The sequence below is a fragment of the Bacillus rossius genome, chromosome 1, assembly GCF_032445375.1.
Source record: "Bacillus rossius redtenbacheri isolate Brsri chromosome 1, Brsri_v3, whole genome shotgun sequence".
In the NCBI taxonomy this organism is placed as follows: domain Eukaryota; kingdom Metazoa; phylum Arthropoda; class Insecta; order Phasmatodea; family Bacillidae; genus Bacillus; species Bacillus rossius.
In genome coordinates this window covers 250003117-250030239 of record NC_086330.1, presented here as the reverse complement: position 1 = coordinate 250030239, position 27123 = coordinate 250003117, and the positions used below count along the sequence as shown (strand labels likewise).

Genomic DNA, 27123 nt, shown 5'->3' with positions numbered 1-27123 from the left:
CAGCGGGGTTTTCAGTTTTTTTTAAACTGTAATTTTATTTCTTCTTCAGTCGCTGCCGACACATATAACTTGTTGAGGAGTTGAGGAGTAGCCTTTGTGATTTTTATACATTCAGTTTGTCTTCGCGCATGTGATTTGAACCCTACAATATTTGTATTAAATAAGGTATTTAAGTTTATTGTGCTGTAATTCTGACTAGCGTATCGCACTTATAGGTAAGATGTAAATCAATTTTATTATAATCGTAACAAATCTAGACTGTGTGAGTGGTGTAAAAATTTCCCTTTGATTATTCCAAAACATGTTCTGGTTAGATATGTGGATGCATATTGAAACTTCTTATACTTATATGTAAAGTTATTTTTAAAAAATGTAATGGGCCATTGGCCACATTTAATTCCATGAAACATTTCATTTTAATGTAACTGACTGAACATTCCATACTGAATCGTTTTACTTATCAGGTCTAATGTGTATAACAAGGCAGTTAATATAAAAGAAAACTATTCTGAACCCAGTTTTTACTGTTGCCAATAAGTAAATATACAGTACATTACTGCATAAAATATTAGGTTGACAATATTACATAATTAGTTTTAATGAATTTGTGACGTAAAATAATATAGTGCAGGAACCTAATGGAAAGAAAAAAAATTCTTTTAAACCGGAGGCCTCCTTTAAAATATTATTTGAATTTGAAGTAATATTTGGACCAATCATTTCATATAGTGCTTTAAAGTTGAAGTCATGATTTCTTTATGTCGACATTACAAAATAATAAAATAAAACACATTCTTATCTGGGTCTTATTACGGCTCGCCAGCTGACAAGAACACTGGACACGAATTTGGGTTCCGCTTCCATTCTCAAAGCTTTGATTGACTGGAAGCTGCAGGCTGGAAGAGTAGAACCTTTAAGGCAGCAGAGCCAAGAGCTTTGAAGAGCGGTGTGGTGTGACCCACTGCGCAGAGAAACCACACAGTGTGAAAATAATGAAAAGATAAAGAAAAACACAGAAAAAATAAATAAAATTTAGGGTGAAAAGGGGTGAAAATGGTGCCTACTTACCAAGTAATGTGGGTTGTATGACGACAGTCATTGCAGTAGCGTAGAGGAGATGTAATATTTTAAAAATATCCAGTAAACTAAAATACACTATTCACTACATATTATATCTGCCGGCAAAAATGGGAATACTCAAGACCACATCCTTTATGTAAGATTGCTTCACAAATGTTTGCTTTGATCGGCGCACTGACGACGCGAAGAGGGCCGGACAGAGAACACGTGCCTGCCCCAAGCAGGAACAAAGCCGTGTCGAACCTGCCCCGAAGGGCCCGGCTGGGAAGTGCACTTAGAAACGCCGACAGATGGCAGGCGTGTCAGGAAAGTAAGCACGGGGGTGCTAGTTTTCCCGACGGGTATCGCTCTCCGCACCAAGGCGTGTCGTGAAGATGGAGGAGCGTGCTTGGTGCCGAGCTGACAGGCTCAGTGCTGACCCGGGAAGTGATGGGGGAGAAGAGGGGTTATAAACTTAGCTTACCACGCTCAAGGAACTTGGACGCGGGGCGAGCGGGGCACACACTGTTGACGGCGCTGGGAACGCTGGCCATGCTGATGAGTTCCGGACAAGGGGGGGGGGGGGAGAAACTATAATAGCAGAGACAGAAACCTAGTTTTTTGATATTAACTTTTATTATATATATTTTTTAACATAGCTACATTTGAGAGAAGTAATACATAAACTATTGTTACGAACGCGAGAGACCAGACCACGACGCCAGGTTCGCAGCTGGCTGGCGGCCCTGCACGGCCACTGGTGTCACGTGCCGTGTCACGTGCTGTTCACTGACGTAAGGCATGCTACGCGCGCCTGGCCGGAATATAAGTGTCGTCGCTACCCCCCCCCCCCCCCCCCACCCGCTCATCGTCCTGCCTCGGCGCTCTTATCTATCGCTGAGCGGCCTTGGGAATACCGCGGGCCACCGCGCGGAGCAGCGTGAATTGACGCCGCCCTTCTGGACTTTTCGGGCGTCGAGTCGGCCCGGGATGACGCGACTCGTCATCAGTCGCTCTCGTGGATTTCAGAAGGGCACCACAGTACTCAAGAAGCGACGCTGGCTTCCATGGGAGATCCGCGACGAGTGCCGCGCGAGTTCTGCGAGCGAAGGGAAGTGCGACATCGCGAAGAGGGGGAGAGACCCCCTCCCCCTCGTTCTGAGAGTGGCGCAACGTGGAGTTCGACTGGATCGAGAGAGTGTGCCGACTGAGTGACGCGAGACAGTGTGTGTGGACAGGTGAGTGGTAAGGGGCGAACCACTGTTGAGCCTAGCTCCAGTGAGGAGTGCGAACTGTGGAACTTGACAGACATTGAGTGACTTGAGAATAAACATATTTAAGTGCCAGTGATTTGTGATCGGAAATTTCATAGTACAATTATTTATTATTAATTAATAAAACATTAATAAAATTTAATTCGGCTATCGCTTACGAACCCAGTTTCCCACCCAAATTAAATCGTAACTAATATCAGGCAAACAGACGAGTAAAAATTAATTCAATTTATTCTTGTAGCACATAAATTATGGTGTGGCATACCAGAAGTTTTGCATCACCTGATCATTTAAACAGAACACTATTTTTTTCTAAACAGCGTTAATTGTTTTTTGCTCAGCTTAAACATCTTTTACTAAGTAATTAGTAGTGAAGTAGTTTAATTAACATTACAAACCTAAAACTTTGGATTTGAACCTCCCGCCCGATTTGTTTTTGCTAGTAGTTATTGGTCCCCCCAACAGAAAGCGTCAAATTTCGCGCAAAACGTGGTTTCAGTTTCCACAGTAAGAGCTGCACTTGTTCTATCGCCGCAGACGTGTCGGGACTGGCGCGAGCACGGACGTGCTATCGAGGACACGCGGCTAGCGCAGAGCGAGGCGCTATCAGCTGTACGCGAACCGCGCGGGCGGGCTGGAGGAAAACCAAGCCGGAAATGTAAACCTTCACACACATATTTTGCAATTTGCGTATTGCAATGTGTTGCTTCAAACTTTGAGGCGAGAGCTTATTTCACCATACGGATTTACAAAGTATTAAAGTCTTCATTTCAGTTGATATTTCCCTTTGTTGTTTGCTGTAGTTACGTATGTTCAGTTTTAAAGTTAATAATTACAATTTTTAAGTAAACTGAAGCTGGCAATCATTGCGTGCTCGGTAAAACGCCAGCTTATAGTGCCAGGGGTTGCGAGTTCGAATTCCGGCCGGGTTTAGTTTTTGTAAGGTTATCGGTTAAATTTAAAATGTAAGTCGTTCTCATAAGAAATGCAGCTTACAAACCCAAATAATACACCCCGTTAAAGTGAAGGTCCGTTCGTTGAAGTTTAATTTAACTTATTCTAAAACCACATGGCTATAAATGGTAGTACATATCGCGGGAAATATTTTTTACTGTTTCTTAGGTTCTAACATACAGTTAACAAATTTCCAATTTTTTATTTCGTTATTGGCTGTATACTGTATTGGACGTTACTTTAGGTACTATTTTAATGTACAAAATGAATTCTGAGAATTTTACAATCATGCACAGAAAAAATGTTTCTGTATTTTTACAACATAAAATTACTTTGGAAACCAGTTTACAAAAAATAGTTTGTAATAGGCTACTACAATAAATGTATTGTTAATTTTAACTACACATGGCTATGGTTTTTTAATATATGTAACAGATTTTTATAGATAATACTGAGTATTTTTACGAAAATTGGCGCATGATTTTGAATTTTAATTGATTTTTCTTTCAAGCAAATATTTTTTTAAACCATGGAAAAGATATCGAATATTCAATAACTAAACTGTATTTTCTTTTACTATGCTTTTAATTTCCGTAGTAAATATGCATCAATTTGCGGGTAAGAATCCGACTCCAGTATTACTATTTTGTAGTGATACAGTTGTTTTCATGTAAATGTACGAACGTACAAATATATGTAATTTTACATAAATATATCTGTTCCATTTACAAAAATCTACATTGATGGACTAGTAGTCAGAAGGGGAAATTGAATTGAAGTATTTCAACTAAAATTAAAATCTAAATGTATTTAGGGAACCTGTGTGTTGAATATGGAGACCACAACTTGCTCTGAGGCATGTAGACCTAAACGAAATTCGCTAAGCAGGTAGGTGGCGGACTCCACATACATGTATCCACCTCCCCTTTCCACAGTTTTTTACATGAGCCATGTTCCTGAACATGTTTTACCCCCTTTTCTAACACAATCTTATTCTCATCCATGCTCTCAGCGAAAGAATATTGTCAGGTGGCTCAAAATTATCATTAATTTATTTAATTATTTTATTTGTTGGAAATACAATTTTAAATTATTTTCTCTAGTTCAGGACTTGGTTTCCCTCCCGCTAAGATGGGGTAACACCTTTGTTTGATTTGGGTCTCCGCGGGGCTGGAAGAGTGCGAGTCTTGCACGTCTTTGTCTGGGAACGCAGGCGTGACCGCGTTTCAGCCAGGCCAGCTGACACGTTGTTTGCTGCAGTTCTAGAGAAATGCGGCGATTTTTTTTCCTAGCCTAAGTTAATTCTAAATGTGTAGGGGAGGGTCCAGGTTAGGGGAGGACCTAGGTGTGTCTCAGGCCGAAGTCTATACACTCTACCATGCGGGTTTTTAACCATGCAGGACAAGGGCGCGTGCATCGTGTGCTTATTGGGGTTTACTGGCCAGCCATGGCTGCGATTGGCGCCATGACTGACGCCCCATTGGTCGCCTAGCTTAAAAGCTAGCTAATGTGACCCAGGTAAAACCTGCATAGACACAGGGAAACCCTTGGGCCGGTTCATGCGGGGATCAAATATCATGCATTAAGCAAGCAGGTAACTACTGGTCAAGAGGGAAGAAGGGTCCAGGTAAGAAGAGTTGGAGGGGCTGAAAAATCAACCATGCTGGAGTTGGGTGCTTGGGCCTTGCGGCCCGCATTTAAAGGTTGGGAACTCCTGGGTTATTATTAACCAGGGGTGCATGCGCCCCCAGGGGCGGGCGACTTCACTCGTCGGCCCAGCCACAGCTGCCCAGGCAGCCACAGTTAAAACAGAAGTGGGCAGACGAGCCAGTAAACCGGCTCAAACTGCTGGCGCACGGAGCGAAAGGCAGACTGACATTGCGCCATCTTCATCTTCCTTCTTCCAGTCAACAGCCAACGACCTTTCAAGCCAGGGTGGGGGTAAGTCGTTCAGGCGAATTAAGTATCTTGCGAGTCGGACCCTCTTGCCCCCCAAATTCCCGGGTCGGTTGAAGGTCGCGCCGCCCAGGCTACCACTGGATCCAACAGGGCCCCAACTTGAAGGCGCCGCCATCTCTTCCTTCAGAATTCCGATGCTGTTCAGTTCCGTTGCGCACGCGGCAGTCCACAGCTCCGCAAGTTCCAGCCCGCAGTTCGTCTTCACTTCGCATCCAGGGCACATCGAGCTCCCCTGCGGTGCCTTCGATGCGGCGCAGACTTGTTTACCGTTTTCTTTTGAGGCCAGCTGGGAACGAGGTTGTGCGCACTTGCAGTGCGCAGGCAGTGTCACCACTGGTGGCCGGTTTTCTGACTACGTGGACATCCCGGCGTGGGCAGCGCGCGGCCGGCTTGTTGTAATAACTTTACGTGTTTGGAAAACACAGGAAAACTTCCCGTCAGGATGTTTTCCCCGTAGGGGTTTTGCGGCCAAGCAAATGGTTTAAAAGAGATGTAAAATGATTTCGTGGGGCTGCAAACCTGTGGAACGCTGTTATGCTGCCCGGCCGTGCGGCGACGTGGTAATGGTTAGGTGAGTGAAATCGAAATGGCGTCTGCGTGATGCCTGAGTTTTAGCCTTTCGCAACTTCATGTTTCTTCGTAGTTAACTTTAAAATTCTCGTTTGGTGTATTAGTTGCTCTCTTAGAAAATTTGTTTTAAAAACTTTGTGTTATTAACGTGTAAGGAGTTGAGAACTACAGTTTCCTTTTTATTTTCAAGTATTAACTCGGTAATTTGTTTGTATCGCGATCCTTGTCTTTTCATGTTTATGATGACGTTATAGACTTAAACTAAATAATTTTTAAAGTCCTTTTCGAGGTAGTGAATGTTCTTGATAATTTTTATAATGAAGTTGCGGAATTAACTAATGACGTTTAGCATCACTAGGTTGCCTGGGGGAAATTATAAGAATAAATAATGTTACTGTGTTAGTTCTAATATTGAAATCATAATCAGAATGTTAGTTAGTAAGTTATTTCTTTATGGGCATTTAAGGATTGTAGAGGATGTGGAAGGTGCCACCTCATTTGTCAATGCTAATTATTTAATGGTTATCAATAACTTTTATGTGTTCTATTGTTTTTAGGTTTATTTTATTTTTCTCAGTATCCTGATTTTATATTCTTGTATAAGAATACACCTACTAAGATCAATCCTCAGTGAAACGCTCTATGGCTAGTTAATGTTTTGAGTTTATAATTTATCTGAGCTACATTTTGAAAAATATAACCCCCCCCCCCCCCTCCTGAAAGTGAAACGTGACAATATTAATTGTTTTTTCCCCTTCATATTTCGTTCGTAGCTTTCGCATATTTGTTTAGTTTCTATGAACGAGAAGCCCATTTGTTTACCCAAAATTGGTTTTGCCTTTAATACTTTAATATAAAAGATATAAACTATGAGCAAACTTAATACATACACTAATAATTGCATTTATTTCCACAAAATTCTCTTCACTTTACTTTATACTGATGCTCACTCAGTCCCTTGAATCTCGACAAGTGCTTTTTGTGACTAATCTTGAAAGTCATACACCAAACTGCTGCTTGAGGGAGAACAGTTCCGCGCGGCCTAATGGCAGCGTGTGCGTGCAACACAGGCGCAGCTACTGTACAGTCCAAGAGAAAAGTGTTGTGGGCAACTTAAACATAAAAAATCCAGTGTTCCAAAACTGGATAAGTTTTAGGTCTTGCAAATGAGTAAAACTATCAAATTAAATTTTATTTTACAGATGTTTCAAACTATCAACTAACAAAGTCTGAAATTTTTCCGTTGAACGATTATTTGTGGTTTTACCAAAATATTAATGTCTAATTCAAGCAACCCTCAGCAAATTATTCATCTCTTTCATTAAAATTTATTTTGGGTTGAAGATAGTACAAATTATGAAAAATACAAGTTGTTTGGAAAATAATGAAAAAATTAATTAAAAACACAAATACCCAAAACTTTAAGTATAATCAACTTTAAGTGTAATAGAAAACTATGTTTCTTAAATCAGCTACAATTTTTAAGTGTCCATGCAAAATCATTTACATAGAACAATAAAAACAATGTGTGAAATATGGCCTTCAAAATAGTCTCTCTCCATTAATTTGTTTGCTTTAGTTTTTAGGTGCAGGACAGTAAAGTAACTTTAATTACTAAACTCGCAATGTAGAAAGACAATGATAATGTGCTTTCAAGTATTTTTGAGAATGTCCCCACCATAGTGTGTAATTGTAAGGCGATTCAATACGCCTAGAGAAATTCGCTTGTTTAACTCAAATCGTATAATTTTGCTTACCCTGGAAAATGGTCTAATAAGGATCACTGTTCATATAGGCGAAACTTTATTTCTTGTAAGAAATGCATGCCGACTTTATTCTCAGGGTAATTCACTCCAACACTTTCGAAACCGCAGACAAAAATTTGTTCTTTAGTTGCATCGTGGTTAATATGTCAAAACATAATGATTTACAATTGTGCAGTAAATGCATTGAAAAGACCCACTGTTTCTGCTGGCTTCCGAACTCCCATGTCCCTTAAAGTTCGTTATTATAAATGTATAACAACATAAATACACGTAAAGAATTTTATAAAATGGTCAACAGATGTAATATTAATTTTCACACATGACAAATTTTATGTCTGCAGCCATCTACAGTACTTTTTTAAACACCATAAACCATAACAATTCTTAAAACTTCCATAAATAAACTACATCATAATCAACCGATTTAATTTATAATTTGTAATGATTTCGAAACATAGATAGTATTTACGAAGCGAGGCCAACCTGACACCACACATCAAATTCAAACACTAGCAATTAGTGATACTACGACTTATATTAAATAAATGGTATCTCTAAATATATAAATGCTATGTTAAGATCGCTTAACCATATCTTCTATTTGCGGGAGGCGAAATTAATATTGGGCACCAACACCTCTTTGTACCTTTCGAAGTCGCGGGTGATAATCTAGTATATACTATAAAGAAAATAAAATTTTACCTTTCTAATACAAAGCTGCTTTGTATATGATACATAATATAGTTTAACTATACCCGCACTCGACAGATGGTTGCACGCGAAAACGTCTGTAGGAAAAATACGCATATCATCGCTAAATACATACAGCTACAAACTACAGTTAATCAACACGCACGTAATTTTTATGTTATTTACCCGCAAATGTTTTTCGAGTAGAAAAAAGGGAAGAAAGGAGCAGAATACCAGTTTCGTTTGACAATTTTTTCCCCCAGGATTTACTTAAGTTTGTGGAGGAGTACATACCGTTTGCATTTAAGGTGTTTGCCCTAAAAAAATTCGTGAGAACTTCTCAAGATATCCGAGTGGATTCTGTTTACGAAAAGATTTAATAATACGTTTAGGGATGATGTGCAGTTCTGTTTTCGTATTTCGTTTTAAACTGTATTTAATAATTATGAAAATGGCTGAAACACTTGTAATCAGAATAATTTTAAGGCGTGATACATCCAGTAAAGATTCTAGAAAACACTCAAGGGACTTGCATTACACCTTTATCTTCATTTCTCCGCCGCATAAAATGTTATAGTTACCGCACAGATCTCATGGTTGCCCTATGCACGACGAGATGACTGCCCGCCAGTTCACACTTGCTCTTAGAGCGGTGTTCCAGGACACAAAAATAAGGGCTTAGGTGTTAAATATGCTACACCTTTAACCTGGCCGGATGCCTAGTGCACAATACCGATTCCGAACCCTTAGATAGGTCACGTCAGTCTCTTCATTTGAGTTTACGGTTCATAACGAGAACTAATCACAATTTAAAACTTCTTAAGAAAATTCTTATAACACACTTGAAAACCCAGTTTGTTCTCTCCATGTTGTGTGTCTGTAAAAGAGTGGTTAAGTGCATCTAAATAAGATAATTATTAGTATCAAGTTCAATTCCCGGCAAACATTGAATTAATTTACACTTTTTTATAAAACGATTTATTGCATTATCAATACTATAATTCATTCAAATATATTAAATAATGTTATTTGTCTAAGTGATTGCTATAATAACTAATAATACATAGCTCGGTCCGTTGATTTGGTTATTTCAATTAAAGTATTTCTAGAGCTCTTAATTATACTTCAAATAAAAATAAAACATATTACGATTTACGTAATAATGTTGTGGGGAAGACTGGGTTCGTAAGGGACAGCCCAAGTAGGTTTTATTACACAGTTTTATTGATAACTAATATTTACATAAATAATCTTACTTAAAAATGCCTAATCACCTATTACTTGTACTTAAAAATGTTTAATTCCATGTCACTCAGTGTATGTCAAGTTCTTAGTCCGCACTGCTCACTGGGCCACCAGGGCCGCCGAGAGGGGGGGGGGGGGCAAAAGGGGCAAATGCCCAGGGGCCCGGTAGCCTTAGGGGCCCGGGCGCCCGGCTGGAAAGTGGAAAAAAAATGGCTGGAAAAACATTTTCCCCCTGCTATTAAAACATCTTGTACCTAATATATATATATATATATACACATACGTATATATATATAATTGTTTTGTGTGTTCCTAAAACTACAGTCGATAACCAATAACCTAACCGAGCAGTAGGTACTTGTAACATTCAGTTCACACCAAAATACTTGCTTAGTAGCAGAAATGGGAACGTTACAGGGATTTCGGAACAGGGGGGACAGCAGGGGCGAGTCGCCCCCGTGCTGTTATGCATGGGGGGACGATAGTAGCATTTCGCCCCCCTCCTTTTCCCGGAATAAATGTTTGGTCGTAGTAGTATTTTTCTCAACCTGTAGTTACAAATGTTGCATTGGTAATCACATTGATTATAAAATCAAATTTATGATTGTCAATATACTGTAAAATGATTGCAAATTCCTAGAAGGTATTTTATTTAAATTGTACTACATCTACTGTCAGAGTAGTATTTAATACATACTACGTCATCAAATTATTGGAATGGTATATTTAATATTTTTGTTCGGAAACTCATTAAATAGCACAATTTTGCATCTAAAATTCCAAATTTTTCCGGGGGAGGGCCCCCGGACCCCCCGCTCTAGGACTGAGGTAAGTGTGATACATCTGTTCGGTCCCCCACTAATGAAAACGTTCCGACGTCCCTGGAACGTTATAAATAATTAATAAGTATTACAAATTTTTCAATGTAATGAACGTGGTTCAGTGTTTGATGTTTTCGAAGTAATAAAATTGATTATTACTTTACATTATTTTAATAATATTTACTTTCAGAATAAATTATTATACTTATGTATTTTAAACACTCATATAATAATGCAATTTCTGGTTACATTTAAAAAAATTTTTTTAGCAACATATACATCAAAATTAATTATTATTTGTATTTTGATGGTATTAACAATGTAAAAGTGCACTGAGATAATACATGCAAATGCTCTCTTTTTTTTGCGTAACTAGGAAATCGTTATGTATGTTCAAATGAAGTATGCAATTTTACGATACCATATATATTTATGGTATAGGCCTACGTAGTAGTGGTATGCAAAAAAAAAAAGGAAGGGGGCCTACTACCGCAGCTGCCCAGGGGCCTACAAATTCTCTCAGCGGCCCTGTGGGCCGCACACACCGCGGAACTCTGTCACCAAAAACCTGTCGCCGAACTCTTCGCCACACTCGCAGCACTCTCGTCACTGTTGCGGGACTCTCACCTCTCCCAAGAACTCCGTCGCTGAGGCCGACGTCCCAGCTTAAATAGTCTCTGGCGCCCTTCTAGAACTGACGAGAGCAGCTGGGGCGAGCCGCGTCATCCCGCGCCGATCTGACATCTGAAGCGTCCAGAATAGCGTCGTTGCTCGCTCACGCCACAGTCCGCAGAATTCCCAAGGCCGCTCAGCGATAGATAACGGCGCCGAGGCAGGACGTTGCGTGGTGGCAGAGGGGGTAGGGGTAGCGACGACCCTTGTAATCTGGCCAGGCACGCGTGGCATGCCTTACGTCAGTGGCGGCCACGTGATGTGCGCATGACGCTAATTGCCTGGCAGGGCAGCCAGTCAGCCATGAACCAGGCATCGCGGTCTGGTCCCTCGCGTTCGTAACAATATAATCAATATATAAGTGATAGTATGTTTGTGTATGTATATAAATATTAATGTTTATATTCTCTATGCCATTTTTTCTGGTTACAACAACTGTGCAACCAAATATTGATAGAAATTTAAAGACAAGACTATTCATCAGGTGTAAACAAGACACGCTGGTATTTGTTAACTTAAATTAACAAATGCTGTGCAGAGACACGTCAAGTAGCGTGCTCGTTCCGCAATGTGCAACTGTTTCTAGCCTCGCCGCAGATCACCGTTTGTTAAAACGGCTGTCGATTTGTTTCCTTACTGGGATTCGGTTCGGACACGTTTTGGAATACGGCCCCCAAGTTAGTTTACGGTTGTATCCCAACAAGGCAGTGCTTATTCGCTACCTTACCCAAATTATTGAATACAACCCTTATGGCCAGTTACACTATTCCAGTTCAAACGTGATCTACAGTCAGAAACCGGTTTGATTGCTGTTCGACAACAGTTTCTGTTGCACTATTGTGTTTTGAAAGCTGAACGAAGATCATTGGAAACTTCGATGTGAACTGACATTTGGGGCAGTTCATGGACCATGATCTCAGATCGTCTCTGCGTGAGCAGACATGTCCGGAATGTGTACAGACTTTCTGCGGGGTAATTTAATCAGAAGTAAATATACAGATTTTTTTACATAATTTCAGATTATTCATAAAACAGGTACCAAAAAAGCTGCATATTCTAATGTTACAACCGATTCTCACGTAAAATATCCTATTTTAAGTATTTGAAATGCTTGCTATTTTATTTATTTAATAAAGCTTTTAATTTCGCTATATTAAATAGTGTTTTTTCAGTCAAAACCTAATATTTCAGACTACTTTGATATATATATTAACTTTTAAACAAGAGTATATGTTTTCAGTTGTTACTTAAATTAAGTCATCGGCCTCATGTGCTGCTATCTTGTGTGAAAAGCATTAATCATTGGCTATACGTGTCATAATCGATTGAAGCCCACCAATTGAAATGCATCTAAGATTTCTTCGACACTGCTGCTACCTGTTGAGGCAGATTGGAAATGTATGAGCTTCAGTTCACGCGAGAGACGATGTTGTAGTCTCAGTACGTGTTTGTGCTACGTTTAGCGGAATGGTCCAAGGATAATTATTTTTAAGCTGAGATCATTGGATCGCCGGTCGAAGTGCAGAATGGCGCAACTGGCCGATAGAAGCGATGCCGCGCTAGGAGCAGCGGCGAGCGTGGCACTAGCTGGTCTGAGTGGCAGCCCGGGGAGAGGGATACGAGGCCCCGGGGGCGCAGCCCCAGGAACTCGTCTTCTGTCCTCTGCCCCGGCACCCGCCCTCCAGTGTCCACGGAGCCCTGCAATATGCATAGCACACGACCTCCGCGTCTGGCTTGTCCCGTCACACGGGGAATCGCGGCTCGCAACTACCAGGCGCTCTGCTGCCGAGAGGAACTCGTGGAGTACTACGGTATTTATTAGCTCGTGGTGACATGCGGTTTTACGATCTAGCTTCATTGGATTGAAAATCGCTGACATGAATTCCTTTTTTAACATTGCAATTACATATATTTGTTTGGGGTTTAGAATCATATGTATTCCTTAACGCAAAATACTCGTTTAGGACTATGGAGTAAGCAAAGCGTTGTTTCCACCCAGTATGTGGTTCAAATATACCTCAATGTCAGGAACACAGTGTTCCAGTTGCAATAACATTTTCTTTATGGGAAAGGATGTTGAAAAATCATCACTTTTCATATTTGAATATTTTACTTGGTCAAAGTTTCGTTTATTCGATAAAAATGTTAAAGACCTAGAATATGTAATATTGCGCGAGACTATACTTTTATAATTGATAATTTAATATTTTTATAAATATTTTGAATTGCTTTTATTAATTTCTTTATTAGCTAGAGATTTTATTTAGTCTTATAAAATATACTCCAAATAAGGACGTGAAATTACTTTTTTTATTCTTTAAAATTTTGCTAACAACTTGCTATTTTTTTTGCTATTTATTTTTTTTTTTTTCCATCATACTGGTTGTCCATAAAAGAATGTCCCAGTTTTAATGGTTTACTATAACCGTTTAATTTACACTATTTACAACAAAACATACATCAAATTGAAGGTAAACAGACCTAGTTTTCTTTTACAAATGTTCAATATGTTCACCTATAGTTATACGTCACATATCCAAAATAAAATACGATTCTCCCCACACTTTGGTTATCACGTCCGGAGTAATGGAAGAAATAGGCTCTTCAATTCTGTGTCTCAACTCTGGAAAATCATTAGGTAGCTGCAGAACTTAGACACGATCTTTCATAAAGCCCCAAAAAAAAATCGCATGGAGTTATGTCAGGTGTAAGTGGAGGCCAGCGAAAAAGTGTCTATCGTCACGAACATTACGACCAATCCATCGGTCAGGGATTTCGACGTTCAACCACAAATATTAAAATGAGCAGGGTGTCCATTCTGTTGCCAAATAAAGTTTACAGCTTAAGTCTCTACTAATTGGGGAAAGAACCATTATTTCAATATATCCAGATAAGCTACCCATGTTAAGGTAGCTTCAGCGAAACAAAATGGTTGACGTAGTGACACAGCACAGAAAACGATGAGGATGTTTTGACCCCAAGATACAAACATAATGAGTTACCTTCCCACTTAGATGAAAAGTTGTCTCATCACTCAACACCACACGACCAAGAAAGTCATCTTCAAGCTCGAACACTTGAAGTGCAGAGTTACAACGGACACCATAGTTATCTGGCTTTAAAGCAGGTAGTAACTGTAACAGGTATGAACGCGTGTGTAAACGTGTTTTAAAAATCTTCCACACGATTTTTTTTGATAACTGAAGTCCAAAACGTGTTTTCCGAACAGATTTGTTAGGACTACGAAGATAAGATCCTCTGACACGGCCAACATCCTGTACAGACACTTTGGGCGTCCCGTTCTTTTCACTTTAAAAACACATCCGATCGTTTCGAACTTCCTATACCATCGGCGGATGCTTTTGCACATGGAATATCACTATTAAACATTAAACTAAACTCACGTTGAACTGAAATTACAGATTAACTCTTAGCAATTTGCAGAACACAAAACGCTTTACGCTCAGGAGTCGCCATTTTGCTTAAGTGGCGCTGCTAGTGAGAAAACAACAGCAATAATCCCGCATGCGCTTATCTAAAATTGTTTAAATTACTCTTTGATTGTGACCTTGAACCAACACTCTACAACGTGTACAGTTGATACTATTGAAATATATAACTGTGTCATTCTTTTATAGACATATTTTTATAGTAGATTTTTTAAATGTGTACACTCGTTATTAAAGCTGCAATTCTGTAGGTATTGAATTTTGGTGAATGTGAAATAAATATTCAACTGGCCCTTTTTAAGAAGTAATTTATGTAAACCAATCACGATAAAAATAAAGCCTGACCTACCTGCAACCAAGTACAATGACATCTGCTACTCGATGCTGCTTTACATTATGAATATAAAATGAAAAATATTGCGCTATTTTGCAGTCTTAAATTGTCAACTTTAAAAAAGTTTATTAAAATGTGTATTTTCATTTGTTTTTTATCATGATTATCGTGTGTTGTTAATGACTAAGCTGTTGATTTCCTTTTTCAACTGTAAGTGGTTTATTACTATCTAAGAAAACACACATCATATACATACACATATAATTCATATACTTATGTGGTTTTAAGTTATTTAGAAACCAATGTTGCCATTGAGACTGAAGTTAAGTAAAAATTATGAACACATGACACTGCACAGCATTTGCATGTCGTAGAAAACAATAATATATATATTTTTTAATTCTAAGTATATATAAAACACAAACAAGCCACGGTTATATTTTGACTACAAGTAAATGACAAAACTATAAGGAAAGCATTTCTGGAAACAGACAGCTTAGGGCGTCACCGCAATACCGTCAGTGTTAAATAAACTCCCTAGGCGCAAATATTTTTGCGATAAATTTAAATTTCTACCAATTATTTAGTCCTATATGAAAAAAAGGAATAATTTACATACTCACGAATAGTTTTGACAACCACACTGTAGTCGAAATAAAAACTTGAACTGCAGTGCACAACCATAGAATAAATAATATTAAGATAAACTTATATTTTCTTAGAGTCAGTCCATAGAACATTCAAAATCATTTGACTCAGCCACGAGCAGTTTTATAATGAAGTGTTCCGACAAACCTGTGGTTTTTGTTTTAGCAAATGAAAGTGTTCCGTATTGTGCGTGAGAAGCGCGCGCGGTGATTGATTTCCTGAGTAATTGCTCGTGTGTACGGCCGCGAGGGTCAGCCGGCCAGTCGATAGCGACGGCGGGGACACAGACAGGCGACGAGGTGGGAACTGCAGGCATGACTGTCCGCACAGAAAATAATTTTCTGTTCATTTATAAAAGATTCCTTTGGAAACCAATTGCCAAGAACAATGGATACGGTTATTTATGAATATATAAATTTTTTTTTCGAGATAATACTGAGTATTTCTTACGAAAATAGACGCATTATTTTTAATTTTTATTGATGTTTCATTCAAGCATACACTTTTTAAACCACGTAAAAAGATAAAGGAATATTCAAAAAGGTTACCTTATTTGTTGTATCATGCTTATTTGGTCCGCAGTTAATACTGAAAAGTGATTCAGGGAATGGTTTACAAATAATTTTAACTATTGGAGGTACTGGGAAAACACAAAACATAAATGTCCGGATAAGAATCCGAACCCAGTATTACTGCGAACACAATTTTGTAGTAATACAGTTGTTTTACGTAAATATAGAAATTTATAAATATCTGTAATTTGTCATGAATATTTTTGTTCCATTCACAAAAAAAATTACAGCACTGACGAGGAGGGGAAACTAGCGGGTGTAGTTATCAAGGACCAGGAAACATCTATTTGATTTGTTTAGTGCCGTGCCACTTTTCGAAAGTGTGTTATTAAGGTAATATTATACAGGAACGGTTTCTTAGTTATTAAAATAATTGTAATGAATTTATAAAAATTGGCATTAAACAAATTTAGAATTTTAAAATTGTTGACATTCAAAGACGTTGAACCACTAAGATATTAACTTTGCTTCAAAAGCCGTCATGTGGCCATATATTAACAAAAACTATTTTTTTAATACTAAATAGAAGAGCAACCAAATCATCACTAATATAGCCTTAGATACAAAATAATATTTTTATGTTAAATATATACAATAAATAGATTAAGTAAAAATATCTAGTTTTTGACAAAAATTTTCTTAACATTTCACTGTTCGTCGTAGGGAAGTGACAGCATATTATTTTTGTAATAGCCTATCTTGTAACACTAAGTGCGGTTTCTGCGGGTCTCAAAACATTCAATAATACCATAATATTTTGATGTTGCTTATTTAAGATTCAACATCTTCATTTGCCATAAATAACAACTCCCGAAGTGGGATAGCTCGAGAAGGCAGGAAGGGCGTCTCTACACAACCAGAACCGGCGGTGAGCTGTTGCCATCATTTACATACGGATGTAAAATTATTACTGCAAGTTTCATTTTAAATATTCTATATTGATGTGTTAAAAACGTTTGATGAAATAAAATATGTTATGATGTGTGTTGTCCGTTAAAGCCTCTAGAAAAATTCTATATTTAATATCACACCACTACTTATTTTTTAAGAAGAGAACTAATGCATTTTATCCTTATTTTTATTATATTTTTCTTTGTGAGCTTCAGATATAACTACCATTTTTCGGTCATTTTAGAAAGCTGCTTGCCTCAAATCCTGGCAGCAGGAAGTAGGGGAGAGTCTTACAGTACCGACCGTCTTACAGTACCGACCATTCCTAGTTCTCACTTCTGACACTAGATAGCAGCACTTTGCAGGCGTTCGTAAATAACTTTTATCTTCATTGATTATATTCTTTGGCAACTACCGTCTTTGTTCATAGTTTTGGAAACCGTGAGCCAGAGAAGGTGTTCGTTTACATTTCGTGCGCTATAAGTTGATTTGACGAAGGCGTATCTCCTTTCTGGGGTAATTTATTGTTTCTTTTTTAGCATCCACTTAATCTCTTGAGTATAAGGTCAAATTACATAGTATTAAATTCGTGATATTTCACGAGATAAATGTGCAGCTTGCATTAATGTTACCACCATGCTGTCGTACAGTACCGACCACCTAACTGTCGTCCAGTACCGACCAAGAAATATATCAACAAAATAAAATCATTTAAGCTTTTTTTTTCTCTTTTCAGAGAAAAATGGCTGCAAATGAAAGAAGAAAGAAAGGAAAATGGAAAGAAGACGATATGAGATCGGCAATACAAGGAGTTGTTTCGCACAATATGACACAACGTCAAGCAGCTGAGATGTTTTCTGTTCCCAAAACCACATTAGGAGATAGACTGAGAGCCATTAAAACTGGCAAAACCGTAAATTTAACCCCTCAGATGGGGAGAATTCAAATAACTTTTGATGGAGAAATGGAAAAACAACTTGTTTTTTATATGCAAGACCAAGATGACAGATTCATGCCTTTCAGCAGGAGAGAATTTATGAAATTAGCATTCGATTTGGCTGAGTATCTAAAGTTGCCTCACCAGTTTAATAAGGAACACAAAATATCTGGGAAGCAGTTTTATTATGACTTTATGGCTCGTCATCCCGAGCTTTCTTTGAGAACTCCAGAGTCCACAAGCCTTCAGAGAGCTTTAGGATTTACCAAACATCAAGTAGATCACTTCTTTAATAAGTATTCCGAGCTACTTTCTAAACACAATTTCCCAGCCAATAGAATTATCAACTGTGATGAAACTGGGGTCTCAATTGTTCATGACAATGATGTCAAGGTGATCTCACAAAAAGGGAAAAGGCAAGTAAGCAAGATTACATCAGGAGAAAGAGGGAAAAATGTTACAGATTTGCTGTGCATAAACGCTGCTGGGGAAATTTTTGTCCCCCCCCCCCCCCTCTTTGTTTTCCCTAATAAACAACGAGTAGATGCTGTTCTGAAAAAAGATGCTCCTTCAGGAAGTATTTTTGCAGCTGAGGAAAGTGGCTAAATCACTGCTAAAGCATTCTTGAAATGGTTGGAATTATTTGTTGAGAGGATTCATTCCACTAAGGAAGAACCAGTCCTCATTATTGATGGGCACAGCAGCCATAAAGATCTCGATGTTATCATGTTTGCTAAGAAAAATAATGTTCACATGATAAGTCTACCTCCACACACTACACATCAGTTGCAACCATTGGATCGGGCGGTTATGCGGCCTTTCAAAGGAGCATTCAATCAAGCTTGTAGTGCCTGGATGAGGAAGTATAGACCTTTAAAAATTGCTCAGAGGGATGTTGCTGGTCTGGTTAACACTGCCTACACTTCAATCTGTAGAATGAATTTGGCACAGTCAGCTTTTGCATGTACAGGGCTTTGGCCTTTGAACCCAGGTGTGTTCTCAGATTTAGATTTCATTCCTTCTGAGCAATTTCGAGAGTCAAAGATTACTGATGATGAAGATACTCCAGTAACTTCGGAGGATCAATGCCAGTCTGCAACATCGATGCCAACTACAAATTTGAATGTTTTCAACTGTATAGTTTCCAAATCGGGACCTGCATTACCTCTTCCTCCAGCTGATCTTACTGAACTGCAGCCAGGTCCTTCTTTCTCTCTCCAAACAATCGATCAGAACAGGGAATTTTATCGACTCTCACACCGACCATTCGAACCGAACCACAACCAAAATATTCTACAGTTCTCACTCCAACTAATCTCATTGAACACCAACCAGAGACTTCATCATCATCTCCCGATTCAATCTCAAATATAAATAGTTTACTACCTTGTTCTTCGTCTTCTTCTTTAGCAAGTGTTGATTTCAACAAAATAATTGAAAAAAATATCTCCTTCCAACAAACCTTCAGAGGTCAAAGTGAAAAAAAGAGTCCAACGAACAGGACAATCAGAGATCCTTACCTCAACACCTTATAAAGATCTAGGTACTTGTGGAGAAAAGAAAAATTACTGAAGAGAAAATAATAAAAGCAGAGAAGAGAAGGGCTGAAAGAAATGAAAAGAGAGATGAAAAAATCAAGACGATAAAGTTCGGCACCACTGGAGAAATGGAAAGGAAGAAAGGCGAGAAGATCACTAGAAAATATATGAAGAAACTAGATTTTTGTGAAAATTCTGATTGGAAAAAGCATACAGAAGACAAAACAGAGCGTATCATTTGTCGTGAATCATTTGAAGAAGACTGGGTGCAGTGTGTCCAATGTAAAGGTTGGGCACATGTTGAATGTACAGCTCAAGAAGGCATATTATATTTTAAATGTGACCTTTGCAGAAAGTGAACTCATCCTTAAGCAAGTGTAGTGAATTTTTTTCTTTTCTTTGTTGGATTAAAATGTTATTATTATTAAAATACTAGTATATAAGACCTTAAAACTTTTAAAATAATTGTTGGTCGGTACTGGACTACAATTTTTTGCACTCTACAAAAATAAGCTTTTTTATATTTGGAAATAAAAAGATTTTAAATATAATTCAAGAAACATTATAAACGTGTTTTTATAAAGTACTAGTTAAGGTAACAGATTAATGTTTTAAAATGCAATATTTAATTACAAAACCCAAATTAGCGTTAAAAAACTTAAGGTGGTCAGTACTGTAAGACTCTCATTGATATACAACAATTCTTCTTAGAATGAATGTTACTTAGAAAAGGTTTTGTTTGTGTGTTTTCAAGGGCGCTAATGGTGAATTGGCAACTCAACTAACACGTCAGTCGCACTTGCAGAAGTGAACCCAATCGGTTTCTCTGGGTTGCGACGGAAGATTGTTGTCAAATAGCGAGCCTAAAGAAACTTCTTAGACTCGCTCGTCTCTGAGCTGCTGGACAGAGCCAACAAAGTGAGCCAAGTGGCTTGGTTCAGAACCACGACCTCAGCTCCGGGCATGACTTAGCTTCATGTGCTCCGAGTCGGTGTCCAAGGTCACTAGTCGTGGATATCATGTTACCTTAAGCCTCCGTGCCTTACTGAGCTGAGGGGTGTGGAACTAACTGAGTGACAAATAGTGGCTGCGCCCGCGATGTTTTTAGACTGATTCGCCAAATTACTATAAGTAGTTAACTCCATGAACTAAAACTTCACGTAACTTTTATTGGTGTAAAGAAGTACGAACTAAAAGTTCACGTAAATTTGGTTTGAATCGAAGTGAGTTTTAAACTTTTTTACGGCGTGGTTCCTGTATTCTGAACGAAGCTGACACGAGGGCGGGCACTGACTACTGAAACGCCAATTCAAACCCAATTTGACAAGCTTAGCTCTATGAAAGGGGATGTGCGGAGCAAATTAAAGACAGATAAATAATGCGTGGTCTACGGTGAAGTTTCACAGGGTTTAGGAGGAAATAAAGAAAAAGAAAAATTAATAAAACGATAGCGGACTGAGTTACTCTAGTATGGTAGTATGACGAGTATAGTTGTTCAATATAGCTTTTGTTAATTTGGTTCTTATCACTTGTAAAATCTTTATTTGTTAAATGATGGTGATGTAAGAATATGTTGTATCATTATTATTTTTATTATTATATTTGCATTTTGTTTTAAAGAAAGGTCGCGACCAGCAATTAATATAAACTTGTATGTTGGCAAATCAGTACCCAGCCTATGCCATGTTGCGAATTCGGAAAGATTAAATATGAGCAAGGCAGTGATGCATTATTTTATTTCTAACGTCATCCTGTCCTGCTTAGGAAACGTAGTTTTTGCTGGTTTTATAGTTTTTTGGTGACTGCGTACTTTGGCTCGTAATTCGAGTGCCTCAAGTAAGGCCTCAAGGGGACCATGTCTTTAATTTTACTTTAATGATAAAAAACTGCAGACATGTTTCATGAATTACTCTTTGGCAAGTTTGTTACACGCGTCTCTTTCTACGTAAATGTCTACGCAATCACGTGGTACACTCAATACCAAGAATAACGGACCACCAAGGCCCAGACTATGCTCAGAGAACTGTAAGAATATATACAAATTTATTTTGCATCAAAGCGGACTTCACTGTCATTTGTAAACATTAGACGGCATATTTATTGTGGTTTTATAATATTTTTCGTACAAACTTGCCTTTATTTTCCGTGTTTATAAATTATATTGTGTTACGCAAGAAATATCAGAACAATGTACTCCAAATATGAAACAAATATGTCTTTATTCACATTGCACGGTCACGTTTTGAAAATCTCAGGTTAATACTGTAATAAAAATTATTGTATAATTAAGATGTAACGGGTGGGCTTTACCCTCCCATCACGTCATGTTGTAGAGACGTGTGTCTTCCCTTCTTTGTTTTGGTTTGCCCCTGACGGTATGCCTCCCAGCAGTACACCGACATAGCGCCGCCAACACGCCTGGTAGGTAGGTGTAGGACCAGTTAAGTTTGCACCGGGCTAATAAAGAACAGTCTATATAGTGTTTGACCACCACGTGGCCCGGAAGTCAGCCCCACTCGTTGCGAGCTTTGTAAAGAACATTCTAGGTCTAGAAGTTCGTTGGCCGGAGAGGTAGAAGTACCATTCATGTAGGGGAGGGGTTTCCCCCCAATCTTTTATTTTTTAATCCAGCTCTCTTAGCCTAAGCCTTTCCGCATGGTCATGGATACGATAACACAGTATGCACGATCGGGAAAGCCGTTAGAGCTCTGGCTATGACCAATGGCTCAGGCCTCCCATCCCAGCATGGTTACCACCCAGCTAACCAGACAGTTATCTGTGTCATTAGCCTTTAGACAATATAAGCATTGCTGGTGCCTATCATAATCTCCCACATCATTCTGGGACCCCTCAGTTACCCAGGGAAGCCGTGGTCAGATGGAGGTCTATCCAACCTCTCCTAGCTGTCCAGGCTAGTAACCAGAGCTGTATCGCCGCTCACTGCGTCGACTCATCATCAGGCTAGGGAACTTTTAGAGACTGCTACAAGCCATCAGGGCACCAACACTATGCGCGAGATCTACCCAACATGATCCTGGGTCGCTTAAGGAAACTTAAGGGTGGGGTGTCAATTTACAAGAAGGATCATCCCGCACTACTACCAACTTAGGTGGTGTCTAGGCTAACCACCAATGCTGTTGCCATACGCGCGCTGGAGGACCTCGTTAGTTGCCTTGGTCTCTCCCCCTGTCTTCCCTTGCCGTAGCCCAAGGGGCTTACAGCCGTTTAGGCCCGGGTGCTCCTGGCTTGAGGCAGGAATACTCCCGGCAGAGTCCTCTTGGGAAGATTTTACGATCGCCCATCGGTGCCACGAGGAGGCAGATGATTACCATGAGTACCGAGTGGGTATGTATTTGCATCGTTGCACCCTTCCTGCATGCATGTTGGATCGTGTCTCGGATAACTGGCAACAGCTCCGACATCTCAAACGACTAGTCACCTTCTCCCGCATGAGTCAGACTCCCTCATGGCGAGCTTTGTAAAGAAGTTGGTTGTCCGGAGGGTTATATACACCCCTGGCTTTGACCCGAAGCTGCTGCTGCTCGCCATCTTCGCTGACGTCACGCTGCCCAGCCCGTCGGACTCTGTCGTCGTGAAGGGTAGGCCATATCTTCGTCAAGAATTGGCAATGGACTTTGAACGATACGGCTCTTCTGTTGGTCGACTCGGGAAGTGCTCGGAAGGGAACGAGTGGAAATCGCTCAAGAGTAGTGACTGTAACTGGCATAGCGAGTTGAAGTCTAGCTTGAGGTTGGCCAGCGTGACGCCGATGGCGAGGCCTGTTTGGTAAAGTCTGTTTGCAAAGACACGCAACAACTCTAACAACCCTTCGCCACCTATAATTGTGACAGACTACTGACGGCAGGCACAGTACGATTACGAAAGCAACTTTTCCCAGATGTAAAACTTTCAGCTGCCCTGTGACATCATTCTAAGTCCTGCTGTTCCCTGAGTTTAAGACCGCAAGGGTGTACACTTGGTGGCCGTCATCATGTACAACCGCCCTTGTTGTGGTGGTGTTATTAATACATCCTTTTATAAAGACTGCCACAAGTTATAATCCTTGTTTGGTGGAATATTCAATTGTTGCTGTTAATTACGTACTTAATTGAATGTGATCGTTACGCCAAAGCATATTGAAATGGAATGTTGGTTGGCTGCTCCTTGTTAGATAATGTTTTCAGTTTTAAGAAGCCTACCAGGAGAACCATATTAAATGATTTTCACTTGGGCTGTTAATCTTAATTTAAGCTTTTCCCTGTTGATTTAATGAGCAATATTTTGAGAGCAATTGTTTATCTATTTTCTAATGTTTTTCAAGTCTCTACCAACTGTATTAACCAGCCTGTAGTGAATTGTATATACTTATACATCCCGTTCTTTATACTTAACCTTCTTGCAACATGTGTTCTCAGAGGAGACGAGGCATAGAAAGGGAACCTTATCTCTGCTGTCAATTGTGTACTGTGTTATAATATTAGAGTATCAAATTGTTGATAAAATTCTGTTGGTTTTCAAACACTTGCTTTTATAATTAAGTTCGTTACGCTCCTTGTTCAGGGTGTAACAAGTATATTAGGTAACGACTCAGGGCTTGTGTAGCAATTGCGTTAGAAAAAATGAAGCAAATAAAAAATACTCTTGTTACTTTCTCTGCTGCTGCCTTCAAGGAATTATTGTTCTCTCTTTCATTCTACACTTTTCGTAAATAATTTTCGAAACACCTCGGTGAAATGACGTGCAGCCATTTAAGCTGATGTAGAAAACAGAAAAAAATACTAATGGTGGTCCCAAACAATCTTCGTCACGAAGTTTACTCGCCTTCATTTCCCCTCGCTTAGTGATAACCACGAACTGCGTGAGAAGAAGAAATTAATCAAATTGAAATGGCCAAACTTCCCCATTCTACCACTTTCTAGATGATTTATATAACCGATATATTATTTTAATAAAACGGAAAATTTTCCATTTCTACCTTTGGCAAAATTGTAAATAGGACTCAAAAGTGTTATTAGTAGTTAATAAATGATTAAAAGAAGTTATATATTTTAAGGTAATATTTTGTTGAGAAAACCCTGTTTGGTATTACGGTATAAACAAAGCAGCACAGTACATGAAACTCACGGAGTGATTGTAACTTTTTTTATTGATGCTTACAGTTTCCGCTATAATCTTTATTCAGTTCAGTATGTTTATATAACAACTTTTAAAAATAAATATTACTCATAATTTTCTTTAAAAGTATGTATAATATATTTTATTTTACATAACTGTTGTACCCTTTCGTTTGAGTGTGTAAGTCTAGTATAGTCCAGTATCGCTGCTTTGAACACGAAGCTAATTATTGAGAAATATTTTTAAATAGAAAGTTTAAAAAGCAAGTATATTCTGAGAAGTTTCATACTGCCCTTGATGTGAGCACTGCAGAACAATAGCATTGAAAGTTATTTGAAAAGTTCACAGTAACAGAATTACCTCTAAGCTCAATGTCACGAGCGTGAAAGCCACAACAGTTGGTTCGTTTCCTGTTACGTTTATATAAAAAAAATGGTTTATGCATTGGTTTATTTCTGCCAGAAAAAATTATATGATTTTTCAATTAAACTTTGTAAGAATTCAAATTAATACACGCATTTAAATATTTCCTATATCATATACCATAAAAATAAATCCAGTTGTATGCTACTTATAATATTATGCAGCATAATCGTCTTTTTTCAATAATAAATGTTGCAGTATGTTGCAGTACACTGAACTAATAACAAAGTAAAGAAAAACCAATAAACTATTAAAAATAAAGTCTGTTCCACAAACAAATTGCAGTAGCTTGTAAATATTACAATTGTTTATATGGTTTTTGTTAAATATGCCATTCTTAGTGCCAAGATTATTTCATTGAACAAAAAAGTTTTCATTTGTTAACACGCCTTTTCTTAGGGATTCCGGTAGTTACGTCCTTTGATCCGTTTTACTTTATGCTCCGGCTAGGACAGGGTAAAATCACAAGACCAGTTGCCGAAATAAAACAACAATTGGATTCAAAATGGCCACATAATAATTATTCATTTCCATTAGATGCTAGAGTTAACCACGGACAGACTTGCTATCTCGTGTCCTCCACAGGCCGACGTTGCCCCAGGGGTCGGCGTGTACGCTTCAGGCCCCAGAAGTGAAGCAGGCAGACACTAGACGGCAGGACGAGTCGGTCCTCGTTTCCACCCCGCACATTGTCCCTCGAGGAGGCCAGGTCAGTCCTTCCCATCCACTGCTGCCAACTTGCATGTTTGTGGGCGGATCTACTTGAATTTTTATATTTGTGACATTTATACATTGGTACATGGATTTATTAAATCAGAATTAATATTTGTTTAATATTTTAAAGAATAGCCTTAAATGTTTACAGGCCATCCTTGTAAAGCAGCCTTCCCACTGGCCAGGAGGAAGACACGGCTGTCCTCGCGAGCTGCAGGACCTCCCTTCACAGAGGATAACTCTAGAAGGATTCCTTCCGGCCAAGCTGCAGTGCATAGCTTGAATTACTCCGTATTTAACATGAATTATTAAACTAAAATACATGATGAATTCACTGATACCTTATATACATGTATACTAACAAATAAAATAAATTATATGGGCTTCTTACAATATTTACTTTGAATTTCATAATGTAACAAAACGTTTTGTTTAATTTTATGCATGGGAAGACAGATAATCAGTGAAAATTAAGCTTCACGTCTTTAAAATAATAAAGGGAGCCTTGCGAAATAAGCGTTATTTTATACATCCATGTCATACCTACACCACATTCTTGTAAATATTTAGGCAGTGTTATTTTTTGAATAATATCACATCGAACCCTTTGTCCTGATCGCTAGTGAGTGTGCGTCCTTAAATACCATGTCAAATTAGCCATTAGCCACTGACAGAATGCATTAAAAGGCAAACAATTAGGCAATCGAATCTGTAGTCAAAGAATAAAGAAAATTTGGAAGATCATTGTTATTTAAGTAATAAATTTAGTTCATTCAAAGCTTTAAACGAAAAAAAAAAATAGAAACGATTAATAAATAAAACTATTAAAATCAATTTAAACTAATGCAAATCCGTTTGTATGATTTGCATGAGCAGGTGACCTGTTCTCCGAGTCAGTGTGATTAGTAGAGACCTGCAAAATTCGCGGATTTATTTAGTGATATGCTACAATTCAAATAATTATACCTAGGCACTGCTTCTACCACTGGTTCACTGTTAATCTGGATTAGTAAGGGCCAATTAGAGACCCTCGCTCAAAGAAGTGTCGAATCATAGACACTCAGTCGAGACGACTCACAAGTCAGCAGCCAATGAACAGGTGGCATTTGCCTGAGTGTGTAGAGTGTAGTAGAGTCTATCCTGGAGGTCAGTGAACCCGCGAATTTTGCAGGTCTCTAGTGATTAGACCTTTGACTCTTCGACCAAGTTTTGTGAAGTTACAGCCATATCATGACTGAGGACTAAGCATTATACTACTATAAATCACTCGAAGAATTTGGATAAGCTATATATGTATATATCATATATTTAATTATAAATTGTTAGTAACGAACCAATCAAAAAAAGCTTAAATGAAATACCGATTCCTTCAAACGATTTAAAATTTTAACTAGAGAATAAAATTACTAATTTTTTTACATTTTTAAGATGTTTTATTAAACAATCCAGTCAAACATATATTTTCAACCCAAATAGAAAAATATATATATAT

General features: G+C 38.5%; 1 protein-coding gene across 1 annotated transcript; it reads left to right on the top strand.

Moving 5' to 3' along the window:
- Window positions 1–5630: 5630 nt before the first annotated feature.
- On the top strand, window positions 5631–26005 carry LOC134529907 (uncharacterized). The gene is made up of 3 exons (XM_063364469.1): window positions 5631–5817; window positions 25503–25626; window positions 25783–26005. Exons 1-3 carry the CDS (start codon window positions 5744–5746, stop codon window positions 25912–25914), a joined length of 330 nt encoding a protein of 109 aa, XP_063220539.1. The 5' UTR covers window positions 5631–5743; the 3' UTR covers window positions 25915–26005.
- The last annotated feature ends 1118 nt before the right edge of the window (window positions 26006–27123 follow it).

Bases quoted from the DNA above. Each gene is read 5' to 3' on its own strand.
- LOC134529907 (XM_063364469.1), top strand. From the start codon at position 5,744: ATGATTTCGTGGGGCTGCAAACCTGTGGAACGCTGTTATGCTGCCCGG. The intron at 5,818-25,502 runs GTGAGTGAAATC...TGTCCTCCACAG, and splicing joins GGCGACGTGGTAATGGTTAG to GCCGACGTTGCCCCAGGGGT. The intron at 25,627-25,782 runs GTCAGTCCTTCC...AAATGTTTACAG, and splicing joins TTGTCCCTCGAGGAGGCCAG to GCCATCCTTGTAAAGCAGCC.